The 15,488-nt window shown below is 47.2% G+C and overlaps 1 protein-coding gene across 2 annotated transcripts in view; it reads left to right on the top strand.

Annotated features, from left to right (window-relative positions):
* Nucleotides 1–15,488, top strand: part of kcnab2a (potassium voltage-gated channel subfamily A regulatory beta subunit 2a) — an 89,592-nt gene that overhangs the window by 25,896 nt on the left and 48,208 nt on the right. The window contains exons 2-3 of one of the 2 annotated variants that reach the window (XM_008289834.1): nt 6,804–6,963; nt 10,323–10,364. In XM_008289834.1, the coding sequence (XP_008288056.1) occupies nt 6,887–6,963; nt 10,323–10,364 (119 nt within the window). In that variant the 5' untranslated portion in view covers nt 6,804–6,886. The remainder of the gene's footprint in view (nt 1–6,803; nt 6,964–10,322; nt 10,365–15,488) is intronic. The other variant, XM_008289842.1, reaches the window with a different exon arrangement.

A 15,488-nucleotide genomic window follows, 5' to 3' on the forward strand; every position in this document is an offset into this window, starting at 1 on the left:
CCTCACTGGTCTCTCCAGACCCACTTTGTCTTTGTAGTGCAGAGGGAGGGCCGGGATGGACTCAGACCAGGAGGAAGACGGTTTCATATTTCTGCTGCAGTGTTCTGTGCTCCTGGTCCACTGCAGCATGTTCTGTCCCTGCGGTGCTGATGCTCTACTCGCCTCTACGAGCCGTGCAGCCCATCGTTCTACCGTATACATGGTATAATGACAATAAAGGGCATTCACTCATTCATGCAGTCCTTCACCAACCAGCTTCTCTTCCTTATTTACACCTGGTCAGTAAACCTGACTGATGTTTGTCGTCAGCAGCGTCCCTGTAGGAGCTTCTGCAGCACAATGTTTTAATGTGAGGGACGCCTATAAGTCAGCACACGAGCATAAAGGCAGCGCTGAGCGAGGACATGCAGAGTGCTGATTCATCTCCATGCTGCCAGCGGTACCGGCGTCCTGGGACCATACATCTCCTGCTGTATAATGACCAGGTAGGGGGAGAAGCTTCCTGGACTTCAGGGGGACACTTCAGGCTTTATTTACACTGAAATTCGGCTGCTGAAGCCCAGAGCTTGATCATGTTGTGCCCTAACGAGGTGCTTTGGGTTTTACTGACACCAGTACCTGCAGACTTAGTTTTATGCAGTTTATTGCAAGAGGACTCAAAGAACAGGGAAAGCACTGCAGTACGTAGAGAGGCAGCTACAGAATGAAAAACACACTAACAGTGTTGGATCTAGTGTATGCTGTCCTGTATGAGACGTGTACCGCTCTGGTCTGTGGAGGCCCGGTCCAGCACGGCGTACAGTTGGACCATGTGGCCGTCCTCTGTGTGTACAACAGCTGCCCCAGAATTTAATGATTCTTGACAGCAGAGCTCTCAGTTGCGCTTTTAACTTCTTTTAACTGGGGGGAGGAGGATTTGTATCATACGTTTGCTGTATAAATAGGCTATTTATGCAAATTGCTGTCAGCTTTTTTCTCACTTGGCAGCCAGTGACCTCCAGCATTTGTGTAATCAAGGGCCCTCCACAGCTTCACAGAGACGAGGCCGTTTATAAACCACGACCCGCCTGTCTGACGTGAGATTCACATCTTCACACGTCTTTCATCCTTTCCTGGATGTTGCTGAAGAAGAAGAAGAAGAAGAAGAAGAGATCCCATCTGAGCCGTCTTTGTTGCCTGATGAAGAACGAGGTTAGCGTTTCTTCTCTCTGTGCCTGACTGAACTCCCATGTAGGATATCCCCGGCAGTTCTCGTCTGTTAGCCCGGCTCCCTCTTCCGCAGCCATCTGCTCGGCTCTCTGTGTGTTTTCTGCAGCTGCCAACATACTACACAACGCCGCGCTGTGCTTTCCAGGCCAGCACTGCCTGCCTGCTTTCCTTGCTCACGTAAGCTCTGTCTCAAGAGGGAACTCGCTCGGGCTGGGTGTAGGTGGATTCATGGATGGAGAGCTTGAAGAGCAGCCTTTGTGACTCAGGTTTGCATTTTGTTTGGAAGGGATTGAGGTGTATGAGACGAGCTGAAGAGAAGCTGTGAAGATGGATGTGAGTTCTGACTGACACCATCTCTCCTTCACCCCAGTGTCTCCGCTCTGACCACCACCTCGGTCCATCTGTAGGTTTATAGCTCATATTTTAGCCTGACGGGGTTTTTTAATCCAGTGTTGATATCAGTTCACATTTTAAGCAATGATTTGTACCTGGAAGGACATTTGATGACAGTATTGTTGTGATAATATAGTGAAGTTTGCATTAATTCAACACAAACTGTGAATGATCAGAAACTGTTTTGTAATACGTTGTTTTGATAAATAATTTATATGTTGTTTCTCCGACTGTATTTAGCTTTTGGAGGCGTCTTCATGTCAGAACAGATTCATGTTTAACACCTAAGAGTAAGATTTGATCGAATCCTTATTTGTGAAAACAACTTGTTTACACCAAGTTATTATGAAGATGAGACGTAATTAAATGAGTATGTTCATGTGCAGCACGTTGGGTCATCTCAGCGGCTAACGAGGAGAATGATTACAGTCATGCTATAAATCTGCAGCTTCACTGCTGTGGAGATGAGGAAGGACTGAAACAAACCGTTCATATGGCTGCGTGTCATTTTGCAGTGAACTCACACGTAAACATACGTTTGTGAAACACATGCGTCGACGCTTCAGGCCGTGTTGAGATCCACAGCATCAGAGACAGAAGGGGCTGCGCTGGTGTGGGTGTGTTGCTATCCGCCACAAGCTACCTGAGAGAGGATCAAATCAAAGCCAGGAAGTCTGTTTAGACGCTCATCATACATGTAGACGCTGACTGACTCCTCTGGACCCGACAGGACACAGATTGTTCTCAACATAATGAACACCAGTTTAACAGGAGCAGAGTTGAGACAAGACTTTTCTTATTTATTTTCTTATTATTGATTCATTTCAGACTGAGAGTCTGCAGCAGCATCAGTTCACTGTTTGTGTTTTCATGTCTTAGTTTTTACATCGAGGTCCAAACAGAGGGACACATGGGTGGAAACAGGGCGGCTGCTGTCTGACATCAACTCCTTTTTCCTCTACTTTCACTCTCCCTCTGTCTGCAGTTTTAATCTGCAAAGTGCACCTTGGCCCATTAGTGCAGTAAATCTGAGCCTCTAACTGGAGCCAGGATGAGTCTGTAGTGTACCGCATTGCTGCAGTCAGCAGCAGCAGCAGCAGCATCGCCTCCGACTGCAGCTCACTACAGGCGTCTCCGTCACACTGCTGCATTGCTCTACAGCCTGCTACAGCCTCATCCAGTGGAAACACAAGTCTAAATGGGTTAAAAACTTCTAACCTGCTAAATGTAACTGCAGAGGGTCCGAGTGGCGCTGAAGCCCATTGTTCCTCACTTATGAATCTATCTGTCCAGGCCCGGTTCCACTTCACAGTTTACTTCAACAGCACTTCACTGCAGGTTTAGTTGTGTTGTAATCTAGCTGGTATTAATATCTGGAGGGTGGACTGATCAGTTCTCCTGTTTAATGTAAACTACAGACCAGCACGAGGAGGCAGAAGCTGCTGGTTCTAGTGTCTGATCGATGGAGGTCTTTGCTGTCTTACATCTGTGTTGGTTTCTGTCGCTGCTGCTCAGACCTGATTTTGTACCGTCCTGTCGTTTTATGTCGTCCGTGGTGCAGCCAGCAGGCGTGACGCAGCAGCAGCGTGTCGGGCGGAGCAGGTTGTGCATGATCATCAGTTTGGTCTGAAACTTCTGTTTGGTGCAGTTTGTAATCCCAACGACTATTAAAGAAGTGCAATCAGCTACAGGATGCCGGTAGAGTTTATACCTGAACACTGAGCTGGAGGTTACTGTTTTCATCCATATATCTGCACAGCCGGAGCCGGCCACTCGTCTACTGGTGCTGTAAGGACCAGCCAGCCGCCCGCCATGTGAGGCCCACAGTGAAGGTAGCTGAGCCTGGTTCTGTCCAAGATATTGTCAATAAAGTTCATTCAAAACAAATGGCAAGATGTCCTGAGTGTTGACGACAAAGAGAAAACAGCAGCGTTTGTTTCTCCACTTGGTTTTAATGGTCGGTAGAAGTTGGTTATGAAGAGGTTGTGCTTAAATGACAGAATTATTATTATTTTTAAACATAAGTGACGTGAACTCGGATCAGAGTCTTTGTTTAGTCGTTGGTTCTGATCGACAGTCAGCCATTAAAGGTGGCGGTGGCTCAGCTGGTGGAGCAGGTTGGCCTCCAATCACAAGGTCGGTGTTCGATCCTCCAGAGTCCGAGTGTCCTCGGGCCCGACCCTGAACCAGAAGTTGCTCCTGATGGCAGGACAGTGAACTGTAAAGCTGTCAGTCCTGCAGTGTTCGCTGTGACCACATGTTTAAACCAGATGATAAACATCTTATGTCGTACATTCGTCTTCACGGCCGTACTGAGAACACACCGAACCGTGACACCAGAACCGATGTGCGTGCTGGGTCCTGTGTACTGTAGCAGAAACTCTGGTCCCAGTGATAAACCCCTGACTGCTGCTGCACCACCCGTCTCACAATAAACTATAGTTCCTGTTTAAAGTTGTTTAGTTTGAGGTCCGTCCTGCTTCTGAACAGAACCGGCTGCTTCCTGCTCGTCTTGGTGCTCAGCTCGTTTACCTGGTGGTTCTGTTGTCAGTGCACACCTGAAAGACCTTCACCAAAGAACAAAGCTGTTTTGTTTTTTCAGTATTTTACTTGCTGTTGATCGTTGCAAATACAATCGTACATTTCTAAGAGGTGGGCATGAAAACATACATGTACCGTATCGGCTCGATTCACGTGTCGGTCCAGAGATGAACAAGCTCTTAAAGGTCAAGGTGATGCCATCAGACTGCTTCTTCTGCTTGAGCAGTCATGTAGACATGATGATGACTGTTTGTTCCAGTACCAGAAGTCCTCGGCGTCTTCAGGACTGATTTCTGACAGATTTTCCTGAGACTGTGACCTTGTGCTGCTGACGGGCCCATCCCGGCTGTTACGGTACCTAACAGTTAGCTGGTAAACCTGAGTGGATCTGGATCAGTGTAAACACCCTGAATCCCACCAGGAGCAAATGGTTTCCAGTGCAGACGCCTCCACAGCCCCCTCCCACCCCACAGCGTCCTCTGGTCCACATCAGGGGCAGATGATCCAGAAGGACTTCTCTGTGCCGTGTTGTAAATCTCCTGCCGTGCCTTTTGCCCATCAGGGTCGTGCCATCATCATCATCATCATCATCATCATCACCACCGTCTGATATCGGGGTGACCTGTGATCCGTGATTTAAACGAGTGGGCAGCGAGCGTTAAACGCGTCCTTGGGAACACGGGACGCCTGCTCGCTGCCCGAGAAATTGATGGGAGGAGAAAGTCACCTTCACGTTATGGTTACGACGTCTGTTACGAGCCGTGACTCACGTGAGAGCAGCCGCTGGTGGAACAGGAGGTCCGGAGCTCAGGGCTTCGTCTGGGCCACGGAGACGCCGCTGAGCTCCTTGTTTTAGTTCATCCACTTCAGCAAACTGGGCTAGAACACCAGCGTGAGCTCCTCCTCCTCACAGGCTGCAGGGTTTACTGGAGCTGTTCACATGAGTTTTATTTTATTTTTTATTTTTACAGTTGTGTTAATGGCATGTGCGTGCACCTCAGCGCCCACCAGCCCGGCCCAGCCCGGCCCAGCCCGGCCCAGCTCTCCCGTTATAGACCTCTTTACAGCAACGGCCTGCTTCTTGGGCAGACACTTTGAATTATTCATAGAGTGGAGTTGCTTTGAGCAGTGGATCAGCTGGGGTTTGCTGCAGTGGATGCACAGATATACAGTCCACAGCATGATGAAGTGAGCAGGACGGAGTCTGTAGACGCTCCAGTGTGGGTCTGTGTGTTCACAGCCGGGATGTTTCTGTGCTGGGATGTAATTACAGCGTGTGTCTGTGATTATTCTAAACGAGCATCTCCAGCATTTACTCTGAAGATGTTGTGTTTTCTATCAGAGCTGTGGGGAACTGGGGAGGTTAAACTGGTGCTGGTTTATTCATTCAGCTCATGTCCACAGAGTGAGGACACGACTCCATCTAGTGGTGCAGCGATGCAGTGATGCTACGAACAGGAGGGATGATCAGATGAACCAATGAGAACGGTTCATGATTCACAGCTTAGTGTTTGTTTCTTGGGTTTGTTTCTGCAGCCAAACCAGCAGCAGAACAAACGTGACGTGAACTCCCAGGTGGGACACGTGTTGGCTCTTCTGGATGTTTGAGATGTTGGCAGTCGTCAAACAGTCGAAGCACATCTGAGCCTCGTCCTGGTGGTCTGGACTGCATTTCACCAGCTCTGCATCGAACAGCTGGTCAGCTGATCGCATCCTTCCAGGCAGGTCCTGGAGCTCAGTCTGCTGCTGCTGCTGAGGGGGAGCTGGTGGGGCATTGTTTAATTACCCCTTTATGCCCCTGACTTTGTCTGGGAGTGTTGATCGTTATCACATTTACTGGAGTCAGCCTTTTACTGTGAGTGGTCGTGTACTGTAGCTAACGAGGAGATGTGGCTGGTTCATGGTATAGGATGTTCTGCTCTATGTTCTGTCTGCTGTTCAGTCCACACAGTCCACCCCAGAAACTAACAGAACCACCTGCTAAGGAGGACTAATGGGTTACAACTGAGAAGCACTGGTCATTTTCTGCTCCGAAAACCTGATCAGGTTTCTGAACCGCTGTCTTGTTCAGAGTCGCACTTAATACATGATTTAAGGAGAAACAGTCCAGACCTTCAACAGACCTTCAACAGACCTTCAACAGACCTTCAACAGTCCAGACCTTCAACAGACCTTCAACAGTCCTTCAACAGTCCTTCAACAGACCAGACCTTCAACAGACGTTAAACAGCCCAGACCTTCAACAGTCCTTCAACAGACCTTCAACAGTCCTTCAACAGTCCAGACCTTCAACAGTCCAGACCTTCAACAGTCCAGACCTCAAACAGACCTTAAACAGTCCAGACCTTAAACAGTCCAGACCTTCAATAGACCTTCAACAGACCTTCAACAGTCCTTCAACGGTCCAGACCTTAAACAGTCCAGACCTCAAACAGTCCAGACCTTCAACAGTCCAGACCTCAAACAGACCTTAAACAGTCCAGACCTTAAACAGTCCAGACCTTAATGTGCAGTTGGACATACGTCCACTCAGATGACTGTAGCTCTGTGACCTGAGCAGTCCACTTGTTGTTGTTGTTGTTGTTGTTGTTGTCTGACGGTGCTGTTTGGTGGTTTTCTGGGACATTAATGAACCCTCCTGTGCTCTCCATCCCATCCAGAGGCAGTGATCAGTGACTGACCCTGTGGTCCCGGTGAAAGAGCAGCACCCCGGCAGGCTGGCCGCCCCCTCCCTCCTGCCTCCATGTATCCTGAATCTACCACAGAATCCCCCGCTCGCCTCTCCCTCCGACAGACTGGCTCACCTGGCATGATCTACAGGTGAGCTGACGGACGCATGCTTTATAAACGCACAGGACGTCTACCTGCACGTTACTGATGCACCGAGGAGGAGAACATGCTTCACAGAAAGTATTTAAAACTCTAGTCGAGGTTTCAGGATGGATTTATGAAGCAAGTACACACAACAGGATGATTACTGGTGAATGTCTGATGTTCTCTCCTGCAGCTGCTCCTGTGATGCACTAACATGAACTGACCTAAAACCTCCAGCTATGATCTCTGTGATGTAGTAGCTGTGATTCAGACCCTGCAGTCATCAGAGTTTAAAAGTCAGCTGATAACTGTCCAGGCTGATTATTGGATCTGACATGGGGCATTTTATGGATACTTTTTGAGCTGATTCCTGATAAAATCAATCATTTAAAAATGCACTACTGTGGCTCTGAAGCAGTCACTGTTCTGTCTCCGATCCACAGCACCGTTTGGTCACATGTCCAGCTGTTAGCTCGCCATCCCACTGCACAGAGACACGTCACAGTCACGTCTTGTCTTTGTCGTTTTTGGACGTCCAGTTTTGGTCACAGGCAGGTGCAGACTGTAACGCCACAAGACGTCTTTTTCCAACATCTACTGAACATCTAGTATTGACGCCCACAGGACCTCTACGTAAAGGCTAAATGTAGTCCAGATGTGGTGGTTATGGACGTCTTTTCCACGTCAAAGTTAATCTCATTTTAGAAATGGTATTTATGCTGCCTATTAAGACGTCCATAAGACGTCCATAACGACCACATCTGGACTACAATTAGCCTTTACATACAGGTCCTGTGGGCGTCAATACTAGATGTTTGGTAGATGTTGGGAAAAGACGTCTTGTGGCGTTACAGTCTGCACCTGCCTGTGACCAACACTGGACGTCCAAAAACGACGAAGACAAGACGTGACTGCGACGTGTCTCTGCGCAGTGGGCTGGACCCGGTCATGTGTCAGGGGGAGTTTTCCAGGAGACGTGTGAAGCTCAAATGGATAAAATGAAATTAAAACAATTGTATTAAACATAGCGGGTAAATTCTTCAATGACAGCTTTGTTTTGACTTCCTGGAACCAGAAACATGACATTTCTAATCATGTCAATTTCCTGCACCTGTCTGAGACGTCCACATGACGTCAAAAAAAGTTACCTGGACCGACGTCCAAATGCTGGACCGCATATTGACGTCCAAGTGGGTCATGGTTAGACGTCCAAACAGCGGACCTAGCCTGCATGTCATATAGACGTCCATAGTTGGTCTTGGACCGACGGACACAATATGGACATGTTCTGCACGTCCATCAGACGGGTCCATTAGTGGGATATTAGCCATGTTAGCTCATCAGCACTGAAGGATGAATCCAGTTAAGTTTTGTGTTGGATTTATTCTTATTTTATATTCTGACACCAACATTTCCACATTTGCTGCAACATCAGCTCCAAGTATTTGATCATAACTAGTATTGGCCCCTTTTAAAACGTGCGGTCAGTTCCTGCGAGGCCAGAACGTAAAATACCCAAAACACAATACTCTCAACAGAACAAAGCAAAGACAAATATATAATAATTACTAAAATGCAAGCCAGAGTGAGAACGCAAACTGTCACATATCTGCATTAATATCAGTGTGGAGGACATCAGCGTCGACACTGACAGGACCTTCTGAGTCCTGACTTTCATATATATTTTATATGAGTCCTCCATGGCCACACATCCTTCTGTGGTGTTTATGAAATGGGAGCTGCAGTACATTCCTTATCCTGGCTATCCTGCACTCTGCAGCTCTGCCAGCAGGTGGCGCCAGAGACTCATCCTCTGTCATTTGCATTATGTTCAGAACAGACGCAGCAGATGTCGGCTGAAGTTGTGACATGTTGCTGAAAAGATCGGGCAGCCAGTTTATGAATAGATAATTTAACAATGAAAGTGGATGAGGGCAGAATTTAAATTTAAATTTGCTGAGATTTGCGGCAGTCAGGTCATGTGGCAGCCTCACGTTTTACAGGTCTCTACATAAGTCTCTACTTAAGTCTCTACATAAGTCTGTACATGACGTCCAGACGGTTCATCAGCTGCCATCAGATCGTGTGTTGCTTCCTTTTTGATGCTAAAGACATCAGAGCAGCTGTGTGTTAGCCAGACTACACTCAGCACATAAAACACTGAGTTATGTCATTTACACACATTGAGTTTAAGGAGGACTGTTGGTTTAGTTCTTGGTGTTTTGCATTAGCTTGTGTTTGATGAATGGGCTCCGTGTGGTTCTGCTGCTGTGGTTCAACAGGAGCTCTGTGCTGCTGCAGCCTTGTTCCAGTTTAAGGAACGTTTTGCTCTACAAGACGTCCTTTAGCTGAACTTTACAGGTCATGTCAGGGAATCACTCCAAACCAAACCAAACAGGAAATGATCATTTTCATCGCCAATCAATCGATTAGTTGTTTGCCGTGTAAACCGTCAGAAACTGGTTCAAAGAAAATGTCCACCTGTGTTTGTATAGTCCAGGATGATATTCCACAAAACACAAATAGATTCACTTCACTGTCATTACACAGTAAAAAACTAAAGATATGAACATTGAAGAAGCTGGAAACAGAGAATTTAGATTTAGTTTTTCTCAGAATAATTACCCAGACTGATGCACTGATTATCAAAAAGTTGGTGATTAATGCGATAGTTTATAACTTCTCCATTAATTGTTGCGGCACCAGTTTCCCTCAAAACGAGGATCTGAGATGCAGGTTGAAGGTTGGAGGTGTAACTACTTTGGCGAGATGACGCTTATCGTCTGAACCAAGAGCAGTGTGTTGAAATGAGATTAGCATTGATCAGAAATGTGTTTTCTATCCACAGTCCATCTCTTGTTTGTTGGACAAACAGCCGACACACCTGCACATTTCAGCAAAATATGAAACTCAATTAGAAGTTTTTATCCATAATCTGATTTCAGGCTGTTGTTGATGGGATAAAACCAGCATCCATCCAACAAGTCAAGAAAGAGATTCTTAGGGTTCGGCTTAGATTCAGATGTTTTAAAGTTGAGGACAGAAACATGGAAGATGTTTGATTGTTTTGACCTTAGAGATGCTGAAAGGCTTCCTGAAGCTGCTAGTTATGCTCGTTACTGCAGTTTAAGCTTTATTGAGATATTCAGCGACTGTGTGTTAAAGTCTGACCCGTCAGCATCAATAAACAAACAGGACTAATTGTGGTCCGTCTGTTTCCTCCAGCTCCTCCATGTTCTGCTGATACCTTCTGATATTTTTCACCACCTTTGTGTCTTTAACTTGTCGCCACCGCTAACTTCCTTCCTTTCCTGCTTTAATTAACCAAAGCTTTCCTTCTTCCTCCTTTCTCCTGCTGCCTTCAGTGCTCGTTATGGGAGCCCCAAACGCCAGCTGCAGTTCTACAGGTACCGTCCGTCCGTCTGTGGGTGTACAGCTGGTTGTGTGTTGTACGGCTGCTTGTGTGCGTGGACAGTGTTTTGTCTGCAGTGTGCGGTTGTGTATTTCTGTTATACTCCACTGTGATAACCTTGCTGTGGAGACTTGCTGTTCTGTCATTTAAAACCAAAGCTGTGCAGCACAGATAACACATCATTATCATCTAGTGTTTAGCTGGCGCTGCATTATCCCGCCTGAACCTGATAGGGGCGGCGGCGGGTTTTGTTGCAAGGTTGCTCGCAAAAGCTTTGAATCAACAAGAACCGTCTGCTTTATCTTCATCTTTTCCTTTTGTTTCTTCAGCAGAGACACCTGAGACAGCCTCTGTTGTAACTGTCACACTCCCAACATCTAGACCTCTACGTAGTCTTTAGGTTTAATCTTTACTGTGTCAGGGCTGCTCAGCTCCTCTGACCTGATCCGTGATGTTCTGAACCCAGAGAGCGATGTTCTGAACCCAGACAGCGCTGTGGCCGGTGCTGCAGATGAGAGCAGGGTCTCCACCAGCGAGCTTTTAGATGGTCGGTGTTTCGGCTGCTTTACAGTCGGATCATATTTTATGGGCTCATATCGGGCCTTATTCTGCTGATCCAGTTATAAAAACCCCTGACTACGTGGATGTGCTCGTAATGAGCTCACCATCGGATTTTTATCTTGGCGCCGAGCTCATTTCTGTCCTTTTAAAGTGCAAACCGTCCTGCTAGCTGCTCCCTGGCCGCCGTGGGGGGATCCATTAAGTCCCCTCTCAGTCTGCCCATCACTCTGACAGCCAAACGGGCCGGTGCTGGGACCGCAGGCTCCTGCTGTTCACTTATCTCCTTGTTGTAGCACACAAGCTGTAGTGCTGGAGCCCTAACCCAGCAGCCTGTGGTACTGGAGCCCTAACCCGAACCCAGCAGCCTGTGGTACTGGAGCCCTAACCCGAACCCAGCAGCCTGTGGTACTGGAGCCCTAACCCGAACCCAGCAGCCTGTGGTACTAGAACCCCAACCCGAACCCAGCAGCCTGTAGCACTAGAACCTGAACCCAGCAGCCTGTGAGAGTCGTCTGCAGGTTCTGTCCTGGTGTGATGGAATCCAAGTACTGCTTTGTCTTTGTGTGACCATCATACTTTATATTCAGTCTTCTTTTTCTGTTGTTAGTTCATAAAGCGTCTTCCTCTATGACAGGGGTTCTCAAACTGGGGGTCGGGGCCCCGATGGGGGTCCCTAAACAATTTCAGGGGGTCCCTAGACCACAAAATAAAATAAAATAAAAATAAAGCCTGCGTTTATCAGATAAATGTGTATCAGGGCTGTGTGTCCTTCTTCCCACTCCTTTTTCAAACTTGTTAATATCATGATTAGATATTATTATTGTTAGTTTTTGCTCTTTTTAAAATGATTTTATTTGTTTTTATGTTTTTTTCTCTTTCATTTGTTCGAAATAAATTCATTCATTTAAAAGAAAATGAACGTGTTAATGTAGAGAGATCAATCTGTGGAACTAACACGTTCATTTTTAACTCATTAATGCCTGAACAACAAAGTTATGACTCATGATATATTAATAATTCAGACTGGGGGGTCACGAACACAAACGGAGGTTATCTTGGGGGTCGTGGCTCTAAAAGTTTGGGACCCGCTGACCTACGAGGAGCTGAGCAGCAGCAAAGTAGAAGATGTTGGTACAGTAGGAGTCCAGCACCGGGCGGGATGTGTGCTGGTCATTAATGATACGACTTTTAATAAATGAAGACACCTCTTGTGTGCACGGTTCATTCTTTTTTGTTATAAAGTGTATGTATTTATTCTCCACGTCCTGACTTCCACCTGTGACTCGACCAGTGCCAAGCCGTGCTAGCTTCTATAATTCAGTGCTAAGAAGGCTTTTAGTGACGTCTTCCTCCCCTGACTGCCGTCCGTCTTCTGGGGACTGAGTGCTCTGGGTGGTTGACTTCTGACCCGCGTGTCTCCTGTGCAGAGATAATGGAAAAACAGATGACGTGAAAGGAGTTTGTAGCAGGTGCTTCATGAAAGAATTCATGAAAGGTTGTGGAAGGTCTGCAGTTCAGCAGTTTAACCTTTAAACTGAGTTTTAAAGGCTCAGCAGCTTTACACTCTAGTTTTCTCTCTGTTTTATCCACAGTGACCACAGGGCGCCTTCAGAAGCCACAACCTGCATGACTTTATGAAGTGGAGTTGAATCATCCCAATGTAGAGACTGCATTGGAATTTAATCGTCCCTCTTAATTATTGCACCATAGGAGCGGCTCAGAGTGTTTCATGTGCATGCGGGCCGGCCGGACTCGATGGGAACCAGAATGTGCAGTGATTCATCCTCTGTGGTCTCTCAGGTCGTGAACAGCTGGAAAAGCACTCAGTCGATGCTTTTGTTTGTTGCCCTGAGCTGCAACACGCCCACGTAGTGGTTCAGATTTATTTTGTTTTTAAAAATGAGTCTTAGAAATTCACTTTTTAATATTTTGCATCACGTTGCGTTACAGCGGCACATGTGTGCACACGGTCCAGGTTATGGTGGAAGATGTTGTGTTTAGTTCCTCGTCTGCGAGGATTCATGGATTGTTAACGACACGGTAAAGAGCCTCCTCTAACCCTAACCCCAACAGCTGGGCCAACATCGCTCACCAGACAGTCAGAGTGTGTGAATGCACAGCACCACAGGTGTTCATCCACAGGCAGGTGTGCTGACGTCTACTGATTTATCGATATCGATGACGTAATGCTGCACATGTCTGAGCTCAGTGACTCTTATTCTGCTGTCGTTGTTTTCATTTCTATATTTACAAGGTGCTCAGTGGTTAGCACCGTGGCCTCACAGCCAGAAGGTCGCCGGTTCACGTCCCGGTGAGGACACCCGGGATCTTCCTGCGTGGAGTCTCCATGTTCTCCCCGTGCAGCGTGGGTTCTCTCCGGGTTCTCCGGCTTCCTCCCACAGTCCAGAAACATGCTGAGGTTAATTGGTGATTGTAAATTGTCCGTAGGTGTGAATGTGAGTGTGCTTGGTTGTCTGTCTCTAAGTGTAGCCCTGTGATAGACTGGTTACCTGTCCAGGTGAACCTGCCTTCACCCTGAGTCAGCTGGGATAGGCTCCGCCCCCCATGACCCTGGTGAGGATGCAGGTGTAGAGATGATGGATGGATGGATGTTTACACATAAACTACATGAATTTTAGCTTTCCATCGATGCTTCAGTCATTTAATTCTGAATTTATGGGATGTTTATGTCTGTGTAGCTAATAAAGCCAACCTGGAGCAGCTGTACAGGCCCGGTTCTGTCGGTATTACACGGCCCTCTGAATCTGACCTTGACCCCAACACGTAGCTGCTGAGGTGCAGAGATGCTGGACGCTGCTTAACTGGTGTGGTTTTCAGAAAGCCTCGGTTAGAACATGCTTGGTGGTCGGTCCGTGTTCTGTGTGGACACACACAGTCTGTCTTCACCCGACTGTGTGTGTGTGTGTGTGTGTGTGTGTGTGTGTGTGTGTGGGGCGTGCACACAACACTCAGCCGCTCATTACTGTCCGGCTCTTAGTATTCTTTCCTGTGGAACAACAATCAGAAGCTTTTAGCGCAAAAGCTTTGGTGAATAATTCAGGCCTGATATTATTTGCTGCGGTTGGCAGAAACAAGACGGGCCACTAAACGGCATAAATGGATTTCTTCCATGAGATCTCCCAGGGAGGGGAGGAGGAGAGGTGTTGGTGGTGGTGATGGAGCACGGTCCAAGTGGTGAGGGGAGGGATGCACTTTGGTATTCACTAATTGGTTTAGACGTTTCCTAGTAAGACACTCCCAGTTTGGGTGGACCTGCTCCATCGCTGTCTGCAGTGTGTGTTTATAAGAGCAGACTGTCACCCCACAAGCTCGCTCATGAGCCGACCTCCAAGAAATCGGGTGAGTTTGAGGAAAGATTTGCACTCGCGACCACTTCAGTAGTGTGTGTGTTTGTGTGTGTGTTTGGTGTGAGGTTGGCGTGGTGAGGCCAGTGGGGGTGTGTGGATGCATGCTGCCTCGCCTGAAGCCTCCTCCTGGATTTATTTCTTCTGTCTGGTGCAGGAAAACTAGAGCTTTGATGAGATTTGTCAGTAATCCGGTTGTTTGGTATCGTGGTGGCATCACCGGTTTGACAGCTTCCTGATCAGAGTCTCGTGTTATTTACAGCTTCTGTGTTGAATTAATACAGAATTTGAGATTTCATGTGAGTTTATTTTTACTTAAAATCGTAGTTTTTAGACAGACTTCTGGTTTGCGTGTCATCGTGGCTCCGTGAGATGATTGTACGGATGCTGCTGTTCTTGTGCTGTTTGTCGATAGATTTTTAAAGGATCAATATAGTCCAGAGTTTACGCAATACTTTGGACCAGAAGTCAGGTCCTTGGTGGTTAAATACAGGATCCACATAGACACAGATCCAGACTCGTTCAGGACGCTGCAAGATTAACTGTGCAGCGTTTTTGCTTTTATTCTCCTTTAAATTGTCTTTTTGTTTTTAAATGCAGCCTGAGGTGACTGTAGATTGGTCTGTAGCATCCTGTCAGACAGCATCATGTAGTCACGGCACCAGTGTGTGCTGTTATGAGAAACAGTGAAGACAGGTGAAGCTCAGCAGGTGTTTGCAGCTGTTTTAGCAGCTGTCTCACTTTTCTGTATTTTAATAGAAGTCATGTTTAGAGGCGACTTCATTGTGTTGTGCATCAGTAACGTATTCATGCAGCGCTGCAGTCCTCGTGTGCATCACCTTTACCCAGTCAGTGTGCTCACTGCTGCCGCTGGCATGAAGCTGCATTCTGATAGTGATCATGGAGCCGACTCAGTGCTGCCCCCTGTCGAGTAACGTCAGCACAACAGCATGTGAATCATGGAGGAAGGACTTGTGTCTGAGCCCAGCGTGTAGCAGAAGAAACCTCAGTGAGCTGAACTGTTTAGACAATGGAAGCTTTAAAGCTCCTAAGATCCTGGATCTGAGGTAAAGCCCGACCCGGGATCCAGGACCAGCTGCTTGTTCTGCAGCTGTTAGAGGAGCTTCATGCTCATTGTTGTGCCGTCTCTGTCCAGTCCACATAGGTCCCCAGTCCACATAGGTCTCCAGTCC

This window comes from Stegastes partitus, unplaced genomic scaffold, assembly GCF_000690725.1.
Source record: "Stegastes partitus isolate 25-593 unplaced genomic scaffold, Stegastes_partitus-1.0.2 Scaffold14, whole genome shotgun sequence".
In the NCBI taxonomy this organism is placed as follows: Eukaryota; Metazoa; Chordata; class Actinopteri; family Pomacentridae; genus Stegastes; species Stegastes partitus.